The sequence below is a fragment of the Nematolebias whitei genome, chromosome 5 (assembly GCF_014905685.2).
Source record: "Nematolebias whitei isolate Nwh7 chromosome 5, NemWhi1, whole genome shotgun sequence".
Taxonomy (NCBI): Eukaryota; Metazoa; Chordata; class Actinopteri; order Cyprinodontiformes; family Rivulidae; genus Nematolebias; species Nematolebias whitei.
Window position 1 is genome coordinate 21,180,334 of NC_056502.1, and position 21,379 is coordinate 21,201,712.

General features: G+C 39.0%; 1 protein-coding gene across 1 annotated transcript; it reads right to left on the minus strand.

Annotated features, from left to right (window-relative positions):
* Positions 1 to 6,511: 6,511 nt before the first annotated feature.
* On the minus strand, positions 6,512 to 21,164 carry skap2 (src kinase associated phosphoprotein 2). The gene is made up of 12 exons (XM_037677009.1): positions 21,020 to 21,164; positions 20,673 to 20,778; positions 20,555 to 20,580; positions 18,788 to 18,886; positions 18,047 to 18,127; positions 16,313 to 16,396; positions 16,097 to 16,221; positions 15,562 to 15,625; positions 15,292 to 15,417; positions 15,118 to 15,201; positions 14,210 to 14,322; positions 6,512 to 6,747 (listed from the first exon to the last, which is right to left on the minus strand). Exons 1-12 carry the CDS (start codon positions 21,057 to 21,059, stop codon positions 6,655 to 6,657), a joined length of 1,041 nt encoding a protein of 346 aa, XP_037532937.1. The 5' UTR covers positions 21,060 to 21,164; the 3' UTR covers positions 6,512 to 6,654.
* Positions 21,165 to 21,379: the final 215 nt, after the last annotated feature.

Below are 21,379 nucleotides of genomic sequence, written 5' to 3' on the forward strand. Positions count from 1 at the left end.
CCAGTGAACTGAAACATGCAGCTAATATGTTGAAATAATTTTGATTTACATGTTGAAAAAGTTAAAACACTAGTATAAAGCATCCCTGAATATCTAGTTTCCTGAAAATTTGTTGTTTTTTTTTAAAATCTCCCAACAGTATCATCCTCCACCTCCATTAATTGTTTTACCATGTTTTGTTTGTTTTTGCACAGTTTGACTTGCAAGAATAAATCTTGTCTTCCCTCTAAAAATTCCCTCATATTAAATGAAAAGACAAGTTATAAAAATGTTTTATGAATAAATGAGACTATATTCAAAGTGTTGGCAGTTTATGTCAAGCAATAATTTCTTAAAATAACTTAAATTATTCCAGAAAATGTCAAGCTATGTGATCTGGATCTCAAGAATCAAGGTTCAAGGTGACTTTATTGTCATTCGCATCACATGTGGTACATGAGGTGGAATGAAATTGTGTACTCAAGGTCCCAGTTACACCCAAAAATAGCAAAAGTATAAAGTATAAAAAAGAAACTGTATACAAGGATCTAAGACATGTGCTAAATAATAATAATAATAATGTAATATTACACGGTGTATTAAATAGCAGCCTGAACATGAGTCTGAACAAAAGAGATTTGTATTATTTAGAATGAGAAACTAACACTCAGTTATGCAGCAAGAAAGCTAAATTTAAATTTTTGTCTCCTAAAAATTTAGTATTAAACAAGTTTTCCTCAAAATACAAATGACCAGGCATAATATGTTGTTTAAAAAAAGAAAGGAAAAACAGGCAGTTTATGTTGACAGTAACTAGACACCAATCTCCACCAAACTGAACTCAGAAGACCCTCAAGGATGTGTACTCAGTCATTTTCTCTTCCCTCTGCTGACACTGAACTGTACTTCTTATTTCAGCACAAATCATGAGTTGGCTGACAAAACAAAACAAAAAGCTTTTTGAAGATTTTAGAGGTGAAACATCTGAGCATACCCTTGTGTGCATCAGTGACTCTTCTAATGACAAGGTCAACAAAAATATATATTTTAATTTTATATCCATAATGCTCTGTCATGGACTCTCAACACCTCACACCTGACCAAGAAAGTTCAGCAGAGGATGCACTTCCTCAGGAGACTGAAGCATTCCGCCTCCATTCTCATCACTTTTTACCATGCCACTATTAAAACATCCTGCAACACTTGCTTGTTGTTGCAGTAACTGATGAGAGGACTCTGTGCTATGTGAGAATAAATTGGAAAGTCATCGGTGTCTCACTCCCCTACATGGCGTCCATTATTGTGGAAAGAAAAAACACTTCATATTGAGGACGATCCCTCTCACCTGCTTCACTCCTCAGGTGATAAGGATGCAAAATTTTCAGAAACCCCAACGGAACTGAAGATTAACCTAGTTTTATTTATTGCATATAAAATGATTAACCCAAATACTTATTATATCTTAGTTAAAGTATTTTTACAAACATTTAGGATCATTGTACAAGTCAAATAAGGTCCAGCAGTCAGAAAGTTTAGCGTGTTTGGAGTATATCTTAGATACTTGCATACTGATTTTTTTATACTTTATATTTTGGGTATTTTAGGTATAACTGGGACCTTGGGTACAGTTTCGTTCCACCTCATGTACCACATGTGATGCCAATGACAATAAAGAACCTTGAAATTGTGGGCAGCATGACGGCTTAATGGTTAGCACTGTTGCCTCACAGCAACGTCCTGGGATCAATCCCCACCTTGGACCTGGGCTCTTTCTGTGTGGAGTTTGCATGTTGCGAGAACTCCTCCCTAGTTAAATTAAGATGAATAAAAAGTCTATTTATGATGACCAGCAGCTTCTTGTATAGCCTAGAAGCTAAATGAGCTCCAGTTAGCTTGGCAGAACTTATATTTGGATACATTCCAAAGCTGACACTAAGTAAGTGTTGGCAACAGTCTCCTCCAGTCGGTGAGCTCAGCAAGCTCCTGTAATTCAATCTTCACACCTTTGCTTCCTCTGCCAGAGTCTTGTCTTACAGAACTATATAAAGAGCTGACATTGAGACTTAAACCTGACTTTGGACCCACTGGAAGCATTGATTCAGAAAACAAACGGCGAGACATGAGTGATCAGTTTGCGCACGATTGGCAGGCAGTCAGCAGCATATCTGGCAGTGAGGGCTGTAATTACAGTTAGAGCCTCAAACGCATCTCTGACCTGCGCTGATTACGAGCTATCCTCCCAAACCATCCAGGGTCATCACTCACCTTGCTAACTAGTATTGTAAATCAGCTACGGATCACTGACCTGATATTAGAGCCACAACAGGAGAGTAAATGGGCAGATTACACAGACTGCAGACTTATAAATAATCAGCAAGGAGATATGGGAGTGAGGTGTGGGAGATGTTTATGGCAGGCGGACAAACACCTGTCACTCTGATAAGCTTGATTTATATTGACTGACATGTCAGCACATAGCTCTAGGCTTACTGACAACCTCGACTGCCAGCATCACACCCTGGAACCAAGTGGTGATTTCTACAGTAGATACAGGAGAGAGATGACGAGCCTCTTCACAGCAGTCACAGCTTCATTAAGGATAAAAGTCAGATGGGCTAGGATGAAGATGAGAGTTGTTTCCTGGTTGATTGGGCCAGAAAAATACTTAAATAAAAACTAGGACCGCTTTTTTCTTCTCAATACTTCTAGGAGGTTGATTTTGAGAAACTAATTAAAAAAAAATCTAACAAATGGAGGTTGGAAACAAAGTTTTCCCCATAAAATTGAACATTAAAATATTTTAGTCTTTTTACTTCAAAAACCGTTCTCTGAAATCTGCTTCATTACTTGCTATTTTAATTTTTTTGCTTGTTTATGCTACTTTCAGTTTTTAGCTATTGTCTTCCCATTTTTTTGTTTTTATCTAGAGCCTTACAAAATGTAGCTTTAGGTACAAGTTTGATACTTTTAGTTTATAGCTACAGGATTGTTTAGTTTAGCTACGGTTTAGCAAATACGGTATAAGCTTTTTAATAGAGCATCTTTAATTTGAGATTTTAGCTTTGCTCATTTCATCAAAGCATTTGTCTACAATTTTGCTTAATGCTTTTGTGAAAACAGTTACAATATATTTAGTGTTTTCTGTCTTCTTTTTTTTTTAAGCGTTCATTCTTAGTCTGGTTATGCACAACTGAGTTTATACCCACAATGTTAGTAAATAATAATGTAAGCCGAATTTAGTTTAAATACAGGAAAATCTGTCTTTTCAGAAACCAAGGTCAAAAGGCAGGTTTATTTTCACTCGCCTCAAAATTATTAACAAAAAAATTAATCACACACAGTTTTTGTTGTTGTTGTTGTTGGTTTAAGTTTGGTTCTTATTTTGAAGATGCTCAGGGCTGGATGGATATGGGCCAAGGTCTGCTTCTGGCCATATTCCCCACAGTGGTGTGGAGTTATATTCATCAGCTTAAATTATATATTGAGGGAAAACAAGCAATACAGCTGTCAAATACGATGCATCACATCCTTTAATAATGCCAAATTCGATCTGAGGAAACTTTACTTTGTCTGCTGCCATGAGTTATGTTCAAGAAAATGACCTCAATTTAGACTTACTTGCATTTTTTTAAAAATGTCTTATTTCACATTTTAAGGTTTATATTGGAGGGCTTTAATGGAACACTGACATAGGGCCTGTCTGAAGAGGAGGGCAGGGGGAGGGTGACATTTCCTGCATAATGCCTGGGGATACCATAAATAAGGCTGAGGTATGTCTGACAGACAGTCTGCGCTGACCTATAGCTGAGTGACCTGGTTAAAGAGCAGGAGGAACAGCTGACCGCTCCATCAGGATTATATCCCTGAAGTTGAAAAGATCGAGCCTTCAGCCCTCTATTCCAGGCCCAAAAGGGATGGGAGAAAATATTAACAATAATAAAGACGAGTCCTAAGATTTTAAACATAAAGGAGCAAAAATGAACATGAAGTTTATTATAAATAATCTTACATTTTAGTCTGCGGTTTGTACTAGAAGGAATTTGATTTGGTAGAGAATCACAGCAGCATCTGATTTTATCTTCAACAAATCCACGTTTATTTATTACCATCTAACCGCTCAACCATTTGACAGTAAAATACGTGTCTTTATGATGAAATGTATTAATTAGTGATATTCTGGCATCATTAGTGTAATTTAAAGATCAGGAGAACAAATGGCACGGTGGCATTTATCTTTGAAACATTATATCTTGGTGTTAACTTGCAATAAAAGCATCTGTATATTCTGAGGAAATCTTACAGGAGATGGGGTGAAGCAGACATCCATTAGGGATATCCTTTATTGGCACTTAAAAATGAGAGGCAGCATTTAGCCTCGCTCACCATCGACAACCTGACCCATTGCCAGCAGATATTAAAAGGAGGGCTCTTAGGGGCAAAACACCACATCATTTTTAAAGAAACGGCCTTAAAATTCACACGTTATTGCTTTAAAATTGAAAATAGTCAAAATTTGTCTTTAATTTTGTCTGATTATCCCCCCGTTTCCTTCCAGCACTCTAAAATAAAGCAGTTCTTCTATACAGTAGATCCAATATAGTGTACTCAATAAGTAATTATAGTAATTCATTACATCTCCAATTAGTAGAGGAGCTTTATTGCTGCAGTATACCATAAAAAAACAGGATTTATGTTGGCTTTGAATGTCACCCAGAGGACAGAGGACTATGGCTCATCATTCAACAGGAACAAAGCAACGAGACAAGAGCAAGAAAAAATAATATAGACACGAGTTACTGGTTGATGAATGCGTTTTTCTTTCCATCTTCTTTCCCGACCTTGAAAAACACTCGACAAGGTCTCATCGTCTGGAAACATCGCCCTGATGAATGAAACTGTACATTCTGGTGTTTGTGTTGAGACTGTAAAAACATAGCCTGCATGTAATCTCAGAGGGACGTGTTCAGCTAACGCCACCTCGCCTGCTGTCAAACTGCCCCTCGGAGGGCGATAAGCATCCCTGCCATCAGCGTGGGCGGCTGTCTTATTAGTGCACCTCAGCCGTTTCACTCAGGCATGCAGCCTCCCATCTGCCACGCACCGATCCACTGCCCAGAAAAATAACCTCTCAGGTGCTATTAAAACAAATAAATAAATAATGTCACTTTGAAGATTGGGGACAAAAAATGCTGACCGGACGAATAAGCTCGGATTTTTTAAATTAACATGTTTCTGGTATTTACCCAAGAAGTCCCTCGATTATCGCGGGGGTCATGTTCTGGATACAAGTGAAAAACTGTAGAAAGTAGTTAGAATTAGAATTAGGTAAAGTAGCGCTACATTTTTTTTTTTTATTTAACACAAGTTAAATTGACAGATTTCTGAGTTGAAACATCACACAAAAACAGTTCAGTCAACAAATTTAAATTACACTAAAGCAAAAGTTTATTTAGCAAAAGTTTATTAATCAGCATAACAATGTTTATTCATTCAACTTAAAATTTTAAGTTGAGTGAATAGTGGACAGCAGCTTGTTCCAGTCTGGCTCGGTTCCAGTTGGGCAGACCTACCCTGCTGGTTCTGGTGGTCGACTCTCTGCAGCCCTCGACCTTCGGATGGCCAGCACGGGACCACACGGTGGTTCCAATCGAGTCCAAATCCGGATGGGAGTGGAGGGGGGCGTCCCGGTGGGCTCCGGGGAAGCCTCCCCGCTCAGGAGGCCTTGTGGGCTGGAGGGTGGCACTCAGATTGACTGATGAGTCTGTGGAGGTCCAGTTTGGTTCCGTTCGGTTCTCTGAATCCGCTGGGCACCGAAGTCACTATGAATAAGGACCAAACTTTTTTGGGATCCGATCACAACTTTTCCTCCATTTCAGCAGAAGGCGACAGCTGGAGCACTGTTGGCTTCTGGGAAATGTAGTTATTTTGAGGGACGTCACAGTATAGGCTTACTGAGAGAAAACTACAACATGGCAGCGCCTTTCAGAAGTAATTTTTTCATTAACTGTTTACTGTACAGTATCCCGTACTGTCCCAATCACATGAATAATATTAAAGTGGACAATCATGTGTCATGCAATCTTGCTTTGAAAAACTGCGAAATAACAAGTCCGCAAAAGCCGAACCATAAAGTAGTGAGGGACTAGTGTAATCATTAAAATAGAATATTTTTAACCACAGTATTGGCTTTATTTTGTAAAAGTTACAAAAGACAAATAGTGATTTTGGCTTAACCACACTGGTTTAAAATACAGTCAGTTTTTGCCGTTAGCCTTTTTCCTCTCTTTGCTCCGACTGTAAACATCCAAGTGAAGATTTGTGTGACACAAAACAAAAAGATGAAGATTTTGGGAACTATGTTGCCACCTTGTGGTTTAAATAAAGGCTAGACAAAGTAGAACAATTGAAGCAGTTTATAGTTGTTTATTTTGTAGGATGAACACAGTTTACTGCAATGCAGAAAAATGATATGGGAAGAAAATACTGCTTTAGGAGAAAATAAATATTAACTGTAGCAAAGTACTAAAACAGCTTAAATGCATCGGAGTCAGATGAGCATATTTTCACAGCTTTTTTACAATGAAGGGCAGAGATAATACATTGGAGCCAGGGACACACTGTTATTTGGTGTTTTGAAATAAACATTGTGCACAAAGTTTATTATATCAGAGGTATTTACAGAACATAGAGCTCGATCAGATAGTTTTTAGGAACGATACCTACAGCTCCATTCTTCTCTCCAACCCACCAACCAAAGGAGTTGTACTCCTACAATTAAAAAAAGAAAAAACACACAATTAATAATCATTGCAGCATTAAATGGCTAACAGAACTCTGCATGTCCTTTTTCAGACGTTAGCATTATGAGGCTCATGTGATGATATCTGCGTGAGCATCTGCAGAGGTTTGCATCATTTGTTAACAGCTTTCATTTTTTCATATAATATCTATCTCGGAGTTGTTCTGTTCTCATTTCAATTTGGATGTTTCTGGAAATATGGTTTCGTCTTGGGGGGGGGGGGGGGGGGGATATTTTTACACTTATCACATTTCTGTCTTTTTAGTGAAACATTTTATGTTTGTTAATGACTAATTTCAAAAAGTTTTTTTATTAATCGTTTTGGGTTTTTCCACTTTTTGTCTCGTTCTGGTCATTTTTAACCAGATGTAGTTTAACAGTGGTCCCATTATGATTACGGTTTTTCTCTTATTGATCATTTGCTTTTCATTTAGGCTGTTTTGCATCCGTTTGTTGACTGTAATGGATTTTATTTTTATTTTTTTCTTTGTAAATTCCTTTGGAATATTACCCTGTTGAAATAATTTTACCACCCTGCTTTGCCTGTAGCCCTGTTCAGTAATCTGTTTTTGTCCCACTGACAAATTCACACTTCCTGTTTCTCTACCTGCTGTCGGATTTGGGACTGCACACTCACTCCACTCCTCTCCACAGAAAACCTCAACGTGCACGGAGTGCATTGCACATAAATCTGTCACAGCTCGACAAGGTATAGCTCCAAATGGCAGTCGGCATGCTGAGATGAGAGGAGAGCGCTGCGAGGCGAGATCTGAGACAAGGAGAGAACAACCCTCTGTTTCTGTCTTTGGACCAGAGCTGGAGCTCACATCAAAGTCTTCCTGCGGCATGAATCAATGCTGGAGCTCACATTCTGACAAGGCTGAAGGAAGACGGAGCTGTGCAGCGTCTCAAGACAGAACTCAGAGACAAGTGGGAGCCAACATCTGTGCCCTAGTTCTTCTTAAATCAATGCAATAAATGCAAGGGCTCATATGGTAGTACTGCATAAAGGAAGATTACAACTGTAGTACAGGCTAACCCTGACAGGCATGTGGTGATGGATCATTTGTGTCAAGTTAAGAAGTAATGTCAGAGTCACAACTCAATACAGTTGTTTGAAAAAAAAAAAAAAAAAAAAACATGAAACTGCTTAGGATTATTAAAAACTAAAATATTATATTATAAAAGGCAGCCAATCTGGTAAATATGCTAAAAACATTTTATTATTTTCTTACATGACAAAAAAATGTATTTAATTTCAAACCTAGGAACGATTATACAGCCAACTGACATAAAAAGTGAGCAATTATGTGCACGTGCATGTGTGTGTGTGCATGCACAAAGACTGCAACTTCCTGCCAGCAGCCTTTTGAAAACGGCAACACCTCATTGTGTAGTTAGCTGGCTGACAAATAAATTACGTTCAAGTGAGTGCCGGACACAACGCGGGTACAAAGTTCTGGAGCTGTGGACGAGTAATGATACCACACACGTAGACGGCACACACGTTGCTTTAAAAAAAAAAAAAAAATTCAATTACTTGTTTTAGTTTTCCAACAAAACAGCAAAGAGGTGAGTTGGTCAGCGTTGAAAACTGTCTAAAGAAGGGATTGATTGGATCTTCTAAAGTGGGATTTGGTGAAAAATTGGTGACCCTTTATTTATTATCTTAGCTGTTGCAGACTTTAGTTTTTTTTTTTTTTTTTTGGGGGGGGGGGGGGGGGGGGGGGGGATGATAATTTGGACAAGATCAACAACTTAATGGATAGTCTGAATGGAGTTAAGACCACAAGTAGATTTCTGCCATCACAGAAAACTCCAACCTCAAGATATCCTCAAGTGATCAGTTAACTCGTCACTCTGTTTAACTCCATTCGTCCAAACTGGGAGCCACCAGTAAGATGCCATTTTTAACTTTTTCACAGAACCCCACTTCAACGGCTCTGCCGCTTCAAGACTTCTTAACTATAGTTTTTCAACTCGCAGAGGGGGGGTTGCCTGTAAGAGGAGAGTGATGAGGCATGCAGCAAATCCGGACAACACACCCTCCCTTCAAACAGGCTTCATCTATAGAGGGGAGTGGGGGGGGGCATCTCACAGCTGTAATACCACACCTATTTCTGCAGTGGAATGGGGGAGGGATGCAAGAGTCGAGAAAGAAAGGGGAATTGTGGAGGGGGTGGGGGGAGACTGCTGTGCTTTTAGCTGCAGCTGGACTGTGCAGTTCAGACAGGTTTTATGGTCATTGCCCTCACAGCAAGCCACAACCCCCAACACCAAGGTTTTAGCTAATGGCACTCCCAGTGAGTAAAAGGGCAACTAGGTTATTTTCCAAAAACCGAGAAGGAGCAATAAACGAGCATTTTCTCAATGTGAATTGATGTGATTTGGCTTGTTTGAACATTTCAAATCATTTGATTATTGCTGAACGGAACTGAATGGAAAATAAAGAATTTTGGTTCATGAAAGAAACCACTTATTAGTTTTTATTTAATCTATTTTTTTTATATTTTATTAACTAATGTTTATTCTATTAAAACCACAAAATAATTATGAATCAGTATCTTGTACATGAAAAATGTTCAAAAGTTCTGGTTTTCTTTACTTGTCGTTCATCTAGTCACCACTAGATGGCAGAGTTGATTTTTAAACAGGACTTGGCCTGTTGACTCTGCTTCAGAGAAACACAACTTGTCCAAATAGGAGCACATTTCACTCTTTTTGAAGACAAACCACGAGTTTTGATGAAAAAACATGAAAGTGTTCTTCCTATGGTGTTCAAAAATACCTTGTTAAATATAATAAAATCACATTTGGTGCACACATGAACCAGTTTAGTACAAAAGGGCCCCTGTTTAGTTATATTAAAGAAGCTGAAGAACAGACCCTCAGTTTTCAGACCCTTGTCCAGCTGACAGGCCTCAGAAACCATGAGTCAGCTTCATGTCTTCACCTGCTCCACATACTAAGGCTGGGTTTCCTGAAAACACACATTCCTATTTAGCAAGGTGAGCAAGACAAGGGGAGAGGTGTGTGCGCACACGAGTGTGTGTGTGTGGGCTTGGGGCCTGGCATGGCAGCATTAACTGAGTGCTGAAACAGTCCAGATGGAGGTGATGGAATGGTGCTGGGTTCCAGCTATAAGCCGGGCCTCTGCCAGCAGCACTAAAACAGTTTCTGTTGTGACATGACTAATCCTCAGGCTGCCAGGGGAGGAGTGGGGCTAATGCTGTGTGCCTCTCACCATCAGATGTTCACCTCAGGAAGTTGGCAAAGCACTGCCAGACCAAAGAAGTCAGTTCCTTTAAAATTCCTTTTTAATACTTATTTTAGATTAACCATGACCAATTTTAACAACAGTCAACAATCATTGGCGTTGGGTTTGTCCTCTGGTGCGGTCCCTCAAAATTTCAATTTCAGTGCAACCTCTGATTAAACAAAAAAAAAAAGAACACAGGAATGGATACTGCTGTTCCTGTGAATCTTAGGCCTATATCTAAATTATCTTTTATCTCAAAAAGCCTCGAGAAGATAGTTTATAACCAATTAATGGCTTTTCTGGAGAAATACAATTACACAACACAGAAACAGCTCTTTTAAAATAATTTAATGACTTTTTTAGTAACTGACTCTGGGGATTGTGTTGTTCTTTAAGACTTAACTGCCACATTTGATACAGTGGACCATGAACTTTTAATTTCCCACTTGAATCAGTGGGTGGGTGTCAGGGGTGCAGCACTGGAGTGGTTCAGGTCATACTTGATACACTGAACTTTTTGTGTCAGTCTTTGTGACTTTGCTTCCTCCACTGCTCACCTCTCATGTGGGGTCCCCCAGGGATCAGTTCTGGGCCCACTTTTATTTTCTCTTTACTTGCTTCCACTTGGTTCCATACTTAGGAAATTTGGTATTTCCTTCCACCGTTATGCAGATGACAGTCAGATTTCTGTCCATCTTAAAATAATAATAATAATAATCTGCAGTCTGTCAATCCATTGCTCAGGTGTCCTGACAACATAAAAGCCTGGATGGCTCTTAACTTTTTAAATTTTAATGAGAAAAAAAAAAAAAAAAAAAAAAAAAAAACAGAAGTGATGGTTTTTGGAGGTACCACTGGCCCCTCTCCTGTAGATCTGGGCTGCTTGGCCCAGTTCATTAAGCCCACCATTACAAATCTTGGGGTGAAAATGGATATGGATCTCAAGCTTGAGAGTCAGATAAGTTCAGTTGTTAAATCAAGCTTTTTCCAGCTGGCTAAAATAAAACCCATCCTTTCATGTCAACACTTTGAAACAGTAATTCATGCCTTTGTGACCACTAGGCTGGATTACTATAATGCTCTTTATGTGGGGGTTAGTGGCTCCTCCATTGCCCGTCTTCAGAAGGTGCAAAATGCTGCTGCACGTCTTAACTGGCACATGTAAATACGAGCACATTTACCCCATTTCAGCCTCACTTCACTGGTTGCCTATACATTTTAGGATCAGTTTTAAGATTCTTTGGAACGGTCTGCCTCTCCACATCAGACAGGCCTCCTCGCTGCCCGTTTTTAAATCCCATCTTAAAACATCTTTTTTCCAAGGCTTTTTACACCATGTGAGATGCTGATTTTAATAATATTTATTTGATACTCCTTTTATTGTTTCAGTTTTTATTGCATAGCTGTTTTTTTTCCCCCTTGTATTTTATTCCTTTTTGTGTTTTTTAACTGGTCTGTACAGCACTTTGGTCCTGTATGGTTTTTTTTTTTAAGTGCTTTATAAATAAAATTGGATTGGGTTTGTGTTCTCCAAAAAATACTTACCAAAAGAACTAAAAAAAAAAAAAAAAAATCTCTACAACTAGATCTGTTCAGATCAGATCACAGTTATCAGATTGGAGTACTAATTGGGTCACTTGTCATTGATTGGCATCAGAGTAGCTGCCCCAGTCGGCTCCTGATCTTACTCGTTGGCCCGTAGAGCTTTACATCAGCTGTGCCCTGGCTACCTATGTATGGACTTCACTGGGTTAAAGCCCATGGGTCCAACAGTGTTAAGGGGCCTGTTGTTTTTGAAGTCACATGATGAGGTTGATAACTTGTCAGGTTTTCTGTCAATCACTTCCAGATGTGTTATTGTGGCCACCAATTGATCCAAATTAAAAAAGACCCAGGTGGGCTCAATGACCTATGGTCCATGAGCTCACCAATCAGACAATGTAGTGAGTTTTGGGGTATGTCCCTCAACAACTGAGTGACAAAATGTAGGGGAGGAAGTTCGAGAGAGGTGCTCATAAAAAATTAACAATAAAAATTTGCAGAGCAAGCAACTAGAAAAGTTCCTCAAGAAATTTTGACAGGGACTGCCACGCGGCCGCCATTTTAAATTTATGATTTGCTGTACTATACGTTGGTGATCGCAGCTCCCACCACACCGAATTTCAGTTCAACGCGTTTAAAAATAGCTGTATTACAGCCATTTGAGTTTAGCTTTAGTGGTCAACTTAGATTTTTTTTTTTTTATTTGAATTCAGAATCTGTTGGACATCGCTCTCAGCTACCACCAAATGGAGCTTGATAGGTCTAAAAATGTCTGATTTATAGTATTTTTCTTTTTGAAGAGGAGGCCATATTGTACTTTGATTTGCAATCAGTCTATTAGGGATCACTTTCATCACCAATACAGCAAGTTTCAGATCAGTAGCTCTAAAAATATCTGAGTCCATTTGAAGTTAGCAGTGGTGGCCATCTTGGATTTTGGCTACTGTGATACCAATTTTCAGCTTTATGCATCTAAAATTGGCTGAAATATATTTCTTCCTTAAAATTGTATTAACTCTTAGCTTAAAAGTGAGATTAGCTCCCAGAATGTCAAAGAGATTGCTCTTGGCAACCACAATAACACATTTCAGCTCAATATTTCTAAAAACGGCTGAGTTATAGTCATTTGAAATGAGCTTTGGTGGCCATCTTTCATTTTGTATTTGCATTCAGATATTGTTAAAGATTGTTCTCAGCAACTACTGTAGAAATTCTCAAGGCTGTATGTTTTTAAAATGGCTGACTTTATAGTCCTTTGTAAAATTAGCCTCAGCAGTTAGCTTAAATTATAGGATTAACAATTGACATGTGTTTGAGATTATTCTTAGCTGCACCACAGCACATTTCAACACTATAACTCTTAAAGTGCCATTTACAATTGGCAGTGGTGGCCATTTTGATTTTTTTTTATTATAATCAGTATTGGGCACCGATTGTTTTCAGATACAAATTTTTAGCTTTGTATGGTTAAAAATGGTATCCCTTTGTAACAGATGGCTTGAAATGATAAGCTTTCAGAATGTGACTGATAGTGGCTACCACCATACCAAATTTCAGCTTAATGTGTCTAAAAATGGCTGAGCTATGGCTGAAAAGAGTGCAATGGTTTATGAAATATTTTGCTAACAGACATTTCCATTAATTTGTCTTTGTTTCGTAAAGCAAAACATGAAACTGAAGGCTCCTAGTGCATTAATTATGTGCGTTTGGGATCCTAACCAGCTTTTATGGCTTTAATCTGTTGCACAGTTTGTGTAAAAAGTGCTCGTTTACAGCTTCAGTGCACTGAAGGCCTTCCTGTACTGTAGAATAGGCAGGCCCCAACAATAAAGAGCTGGAAACAGTAAAGCACAGTTACATTTATTTAACAAGTCCATAAAGGCTCTCTGTGAATCTTGTGGTTTTTTACTGTTTTTTTTTAAGACATCAATAATATTCTTGTGTTATAATGTGAATGTACCATCATAAGATACTGTATGTAATAAAAATTTAGTGCAACATTTATTACAGTCACTACAATCTTTTCTAACATCAATCATGCATCCATTTTTCCTTTTTAGTTTTGGAAAGATTAAAAAAAAGGGAAAAAAGGGAAATAATATCTATAACTACAGACTAGTTATTAAAATGACAATCATACAAAGTTATTATTATTAGTCCACAATCTGTATAAATCTGACCAAATTGGTGTTGTCAAAGAGATAGTTTGAATAAACACACATTTTCTAACCAATAATCAAAAACGGACACATAAATTTTGGTTTGTACTATACAATGTTTTGTAAAGACATTTTATAAAAATGTGTGTGAGAGAGTGAGTGACACACGGACAGAGACAGACGGAGAGAAGCACACTGATGGGTTATGAAAACTGTCAAAGAGACATGTTTCTTTGGTAGGTAGGAGAAACAGTAGTTCTCATTATTTGTATGAGCCCCCTTGGCCACTCCAGTGCCACCCTTTGCAAAAAAGTCTAGCTCCGCCCCTGAGCCTACCAGCAGGTTAAGATGATCCTGGCCCGGCTGCAGCAGTGTGACTGCCTTACAGCAAACTAAGGCTTGTATCACACAGTCCTTATTTTTATGACTTATTGGGGATTTTTTTTTTTAATCATCAGGATCCCTCCATACCTTGCTCAAAATGTAGATAGACTCTCCACGTTTGAAGGACAGCTCATCTGGTTGGCCTCCTACACAGTCCCATAAGCCCTGATAGTAGTTGGGGTAGTCTGTGCTCTTGTCAACTGGACAGAGAGAAAAGAAATAATGAAATAATTCATTATTTTCTACCAACATGTAGGTTGAGTGATGTAGACACGTGAGTGCGCAATGCGAGACATAAAGCAGGATTTAACAGAATTGTGCAACGAGGAAAGGAAGCTGCTTGTTTTCCTCTAAACTGATACACAGATCAAGACTTCACTACGCTGCTGATCGTATTTTCTACCAAAGGATACAACAAAAAACTTCTTAGCTCATGTTTTCATCTGAACTGGAGGCTTTTTCAGTTTGAGTGTTGATCGTGCATAAAATATTGAGACGAATACTTCTGAAACAGAAGATGTGCCAATTATTGTAAAAAGGAAGTTGAGGCAAGTTGGGTGAGGTTATTTCCAGAGTTGTGTTAACTTTCAGTTGTTCTCGGAAACTTCCTCTGAACGCCTGTAAACTTTGCTGTGGCCTTAGAGCAGTTGTTTTCTACAGACGGGTTTACTGATCTATTCCCAGCATCTGTAGAGAAAGTTATATTCTAACTCGCACTATAAAGTGAACAGGAATACCACGTATGTAAATTCATATATAGCAACAGCCCTGACAAACATTTTAATTTTGACCTGGACTGTGTAGCTGTGGCGACGAAAAGTGAAACAACACTCCGTTTAGTGATGGTGCATGTGTGTATGAAGTTTTGTTAAATTATATTGAACAGATCAGAGGTTATGGGCGGGCCAAGAGAAGTTGACTGACGGACGAATAGAGGATGGAGACTCTACCAAAATGTCCACCTTTCGACGGACGTATAAAATTAGGTCTCGTACCTGCAGGAGGAGGAGGAGGAGGAGTAGATTTTCTTGGTGGCTCGACCTTCGGAGGAGGCCTTCCTGGAGCAGGAATTTCATCTTCTGCAAGAACAAGATTAGTGAGCAGAACTTTGGCTCAGTGGATTTTCAAAATAAAAGTACAGTTTGTAAAGGAGCGGAATGCAATCGAACCTGGGAGCTCTTCGTAGATTTCATCATTTTCTTCACCTGCAGGTTCAACATTTCCTCTGACATTCCCAACATCATCATACATGTACTGTTCATCCTCGTCTTCTTCTGGGATGATCCCGGTCATATCTAACGGGAGCAAACGAGAATATGGAACGTTTGACAAACAAATACCCCTTACTTTTGTTTTTATTTGACCCTTTAGGTTGCTGGAATAATAAAACGCATATTTCACTAAGAATCTGAAGCGTCACGATGTGGAAAAGCTCCCACCTCGCAACACAAAGTCGATCTGCTTCACCCATTCCTCCGCCTCTTTCACCGATGACGCACAAAACTGCAACGAAAGAGGAGAAATGTGTAAATAAAGTGAAATAAATTAACACAAACAAATAAGATTACAGTTTGGCATTGCAAAACGTTACGCGAGGAAGAACTAAAATGTTGGGAGACATTAGGATGTTTTGAAAAAGCACATCGAATTTAAAGGTCTGCCCTTCATCTAGCCTTTCATGGCACAGTTTTCATTTCAGAGACACTTTTACTGGGAAATGACAGAGTTCAAGAAGTTTTGGTTGAATCGTGAAGCTCTAAATCTGACTGAGTTGCAGTCATTTATGCATTAGCCGTAGCAGCCATATTGAATTGGGTTGGCTCCAGAAGTGATTACTTTCTGAAAGTTTTGTTAAAATCCATCCTTTGGTTCATAAGAAATTTTGCTAACAGACAAACACAAAAACATGCTCTGTCCCTTGCCTTTCAGGGCAGGTGATGATGAAATTTGGGAGCGTCAGAAAGATGAGCATACCTGATAGACTCGCTTGTCTGGAGCTGAAATTTCAAAGCAGCAGTCCTTTTTCGAGTCTTTCCGTAAGCTGCTGTTGATTTTGACGGAGTAGCCATCGATATTGAACTCGCCCTTCTGCTGCTTGTCTGGTTACAGAAAGCAAAAGAGGCGCCATTGATGGTGCAGAACGTATAAAAAACACCGGGGACGACGTTCTCTCGGACACATTGAATTTACCTTTCTCGCTGCCGTAATAATAGAAGGTATGCTGGCTCAGAGCGCACCATCTCTTCTGCCACTCGATGCCAAAAAAGCTGTAATCTGTGCCGGGGAAGAACCGAACATAATTCTGGAGGTGAAACAGAATTTACGTTCTTGTTTTTAATTCACTCCTTTTTCTCAGTCCAACTACTTCTGCATACTTGGTGCCGTTTTAGCCATTCAAGAATGAAAACATTCCTCTCATTCCAGAGACGAGTGTCTTGACTTTTGTTTCCAGTAACATTTAGACTTTACAGAATTACTTTACAAATATTTTTCCAAAAGAAATAAATTGAGATGTCTTTTTCTTCAAAAAAAAAAAAAAAAAAAGTTATTTGAAATCTGCTTCAGCATACCAGATCTAATTTTTTTTCTAATGCTACTTTTAGCCTTTAGCTAGCCTTCTGTTACATGAAGCCAGCCTTTTGTTACTTTTTGAAAACTTTGTACTATATTTAGCTTTTAGCTAGCCTTTTACTACTTTGAACCAAAAGTGTGCAAGATTTAGCTTTTAGCAACCAATTTGTTACATTTAGCTAGCCCTTTGCTATTTTTAGATTTCTACCTACTTTTTTGCTTTTTTAGCCAACCTTGTGCTACGTTAACGTTTTAGCTACATCTTGCAACACTTTACTTTTAGCCTTTAGCTACCCTTGTTACTTTAAAAGTATGGCCAGCCTTTTGAAAGTTTTAGAAAACCTTGTACTATATTTAGTTTTACCTAGCCTTTTACCACTTTTAGCCAAAAAAATTGTACTAGGTTTAGCTTTTAGTTACAATTTAGCTACATTTAGCTAGCCTTTGTTGCTTTTAGGTTGATTTTTGCTGCTTTTAGCTAGCCCTTTTCTATTTTAGCTTTCTACCTAAATTTTTGCTCGTTTAGCCAACCTTCTGCTATGTTAAACTTTTAGCAACCTTTTACCATTTGGCAACTTTGACAAGCTCTTTGCTACTTTTAGCCTTTAGCTAGCCTTTTGTTACTTTAAGATTATAGCCAGTCTTTTGCAAGATTTAGAAAACTTTGTACTATATTTAGCTTTTAGCAAGCATTTTACTACTTTTAACCAAAATTGGGCTAGGGTTCGCTTTAGCTAGAAATAAGATACATTTAGCTAGTCCTTTGCTGCTTTTAGCTAGCCCTTTGTTATTTTTGGCTTTCTGTTTTGCTGTTTTAGCCAAACTGGTGCCACGTTAACCTTTTAGCTACCACTTTGCAACTTTAGCAAGCTCTTTAGCTTTTAGCTCTGTTTTTACAGAGCTAAAAACAATCAGCTAGTGTTTTTCTTTTGCCTTTTTGCTAGCATTTCACTTCTTTTAGTTTTAAAGACTCTGTTTCAGCTTTTTTCAGCCAATTTCATCCTCCTCCTTTAGCACTCAACATTCACACAGTGGACGTGCCGTCTCTCTAGTTGGAGTTCAGAGAAACCGTGTGCATCAGATCTCTCATATGAACAACAGCCCTCTACAGAAACAACGTGTTCATTGTTGAGCTAGTTGTTTGCAGTTTAAACACCTAACCCAATGATACACACTTAGTAGCTGTTATTTTTAATCAGGCCTGCTCCGACATAAACCTATTGTGTGAAAAAAGGTAAAAATTGAAAGAGAAGTCTTGAACTCTGCATCACTGACTTTAGAGCGCATCACAGATTAATTAGAGCTCACTTAAAAAGGAGCATTTTGTGTGGATTTAATGAGTAAAGCACCAACCTTTTCTGCGTTTCTCAAGATATCCTGCTTTAATGATGGACGTCAAGTCCTGCGCTGCCACAGGTGGGGACTGCTGAGCACCTGGAGAAGTGAATAGAACATTTTTTTTGTTTTAAAAAAAAGTTAAAAAGGGGAAGTCAGGGTGCACAAAGTTTGCCACTGTGCATTTGCTTATTTGGTAATTATTAACAGAAGAGGCCATGAAACCTCCATTGTCTCAACTCGCAGTTGAGGAAGTTTCTTTTGCAGCTTCAGTGCAAACGTCCAAGCACTGCGTCGAAGCTGCTTCGTGTGAAAGAGCGGCAATAAAACTGGCAGCTGCTTAGAGCCCGTAAACTCCAGACCCCTAATCACCATTCCACAAGGATCTCCCTGCTCCTCGGCTTTAAACAGCAACTATGAAATATTGCGTAGATCGTTATCGTGGAGCACGTTGGGTTTAAGTAGTTGTATGTTCGGCGTGAGGGGGACTTTTTCCAAAAACGACATCTATGGCTGTAATGTTCTACCCAGACTGTGGCTGAGAGCAGTAAAATAATGTGGTGCCTCCGCCTCCAAATTGCTTTCTAAGAATGTTGCCAAGTTACTTTTGGAATGGCTCCCTTGTGCTGCTCAGAGTCATTTTTCTGAGTCGGCTGGACACAGATTTGTGGATTTTCACGCCACTTTTCCAGATGTGGACCCACAGTCTGTTAGTATATCCTCAGTGTGTGTGTGTGTGTGTGAGTGTCTGTGTTTTACCTTCACCTGCGTCGTCATCCTTGTCTGTGCGCTCAGACTGCAGCGACGCTCCATCATTGTTGCTGTCAACTTCCTCCGAGTCATCCGAGTCATCAACACCTGCAGTGAAACATGAAGCCGTTGAAGCACTGGTGCATGCTGGGTAAAACTGAAAAATGTCACTGGATGTACAAATACAAAAAACAAACAAACAAACAAAAAAAAAACCTTCAGAAGTTCACCTGATTCAAGACAATTGTCACTTTGAAAAACACAAAAATGACTGTCAGCTCATGTTGCAGACTGACCTGAAATTTGATGTGGTGGTAGCCGAGAGTGATCCCCAGAACAGTTTCTGACTGTGTAAAATCTGTCTAAATGTTGCCATTGACCATTTGGTGTCATTTTTGTCTTAGCAAATTATATCTTAAACTGCACCAAATCCAAAATAAGCTTTCAGAAAGTAATAATAGGCAGCATGGTGGTGCAACTGGTAGAGCTGCTGCCTCTCAGCGAGCAGGTCCCAGGTTCAAATCCCAGTCCAGAGGCCTTTCTGGGTGGACCCTGCATGTTCTCTCTGTGCATGAGTGGGTTTTCTCCAGGTACTCCAGTTTCCTCCCACAGACCAAAAACATGCATGTTAGACTGATTGGTAACTCTAAATTGTCCCTAGGTGTGAGTGAGAGAGTGATTGGTCGTTTGTCTCTGTGTGTCTCTTTGATGGACTGGAGACCTGTCCAGGGTGTGCCCCGCCCCTCGCACAGTGTGGACATGGGCACCAGTGACCCTCGTGACACAAAATGGAAGAAGCAGATAAAGATAAATGGAAAGTAATAATTAGATTTACCTCAACATTTGATTAAATTTTAAAACAAATCCAATTCAAGATGGTCGCCCCAGCACACTAACCTCCAAACAAGATAGTGGTTATAATTTGCTTGATTTAGCACGTTATTTTAAAAAATGTTTTCATTCATTCAACCTTTATTTAGACAGGGAAATCCCATTGAGCCTCGAGGACTCATTTACAAGAGAGACCTGATTAAAAAAAAAATTTGGTGCAATTGTGGCTGAGTGTCATTCAAAATACACACTTTAAATGATACTTATTGAAGAAGGTCTTTGTTTAAGCACTACCTGTTGGCATCCCCCCTGTTTATCTGTTAGCAAAATATCTCAAGCGCCACTCAAGGGATTTCAATGAAACTCTCAGAAAATATCCATCAGATGTACTTCTTCATATAATTACGTTGTGGGGTCCGTCTATTTTAAGACAGCTGCTACATCTAATTGTCTCTAGCCAGTACAAAAACGGCCATAACTCAGTCAGTTTCGCAGATATTGAGAAAAAATTTGGCGTGGTAGTAGCTGAGAGTCATTCCTAACTCAGACTTGGAGTGGGACATCCCTTATAGTTGCAGGAGATCATACATGCATACATACATACATGCATGCATTCTCTGGGATTAATAAAGTATCTCTGGGATTAAAGTATTTTTGAATTGAACAACACTGTTTTTGAAGGTTTAACCAAAAACACAAGACAATATAAAGGTGTCAGTGTACAATTATGTCCTGAAACGTGGCTCTATAACTTCTTCCTTCAAGGAAAACTCAACCTTTAATTTTTAAAGAATGATAAATGAAACTGATAAATTAAATCTATAAAAAGACACCATATCGCACAACAGGAGCATATTTACATGACCCTCTAGATTAATGATTCCCAATAAAGTCTCAAACCAAATGAGTAAAAGATGATGGACAATAAAAACAAGAAATACTCACTTTTGTCCTTAAAATCTTGCGGGAAACTGTTGGGAAAATAGCAAATGGTCTTAAAATGACGCATTATGGGAAAGAAAATATTATTTCTGTAAAAATGTGTGTGAAAGCCAGTTCGTACCTTAGTTTGACCTCTTTGATTCGTTTAATGAGAGTCTCCCTCCTGTCCTTTGACTTCTTGCTCAGAGTTTCTCCCTTTAACCCATCACAGAGGAAGTTCTCCAGATCTGAACAAAACGTGCCAGACTAATTACTGGCATGTTGTCAGAGGACACCACGAAGACAAGCTTGGAAATTTAACCTCACAGAATTCAGGTGCGAGAAAAATGGTAATTACTGAAATTCAGAGATGAGTTTCTGACATGAACATCAGAGGTTCCTCTTTTTCAATAAACTTCATGTCTAAGCGAAAAAAAGCTGCATGAAAATGCATGAAACTTTAATCGTAATAATGATAAATGTGCTTACCTGAAATGAGCGCAGTTAACTCCTCTGGAATCGCGCGCATGGTCACCAGAGGTTAGACGGAGCCCGAAGCGACCGAGCAGAAAGGAGCGTCGCGCACACGGAAGCAGCTGCAGCTCTTCAGCCACACGGAAGTCTCTCTGCTGAATGTTTGACCACGCAGTTCCGCATCATGACCAGCACTGGTTTCACTCCACACAGACAGGAAGCTGAGGTGTTTATGGGCCTTCACGGAATGTAATGTCTGAGCAGCTGCGTCATATTTTTGATTGATTATTGCCAATATTTCTGTCGCTTTTTAACGTGGTCGCTGCTTCTCACTCTTTTTTTTATGATCCTGGTGTTAAGCACTTTGAGTTTATG

Coding starts and splice junctions, on each gene's coding strand:
- skap2 (XM_037677009.1), bottom strand. CDS start 21,059: ATGCGCGCGATTCCAGAGGAGTTAACTGCGCTCATTTCAG. Junction 18,128..18,787: donor GGATGACGACGCAGGTGAAG/GTAAAACACAGA, acceptor TCACTTCTCCAG/GTGCTCAGCAGTCCCCACCT. Junction 15,418..15,561: donor GATCGACTTTGTGTTGCGAG/GTGGGAGCTTTT, acceptor TGCTCCCGTTAG/ATATGACCGGGATCATCCCA.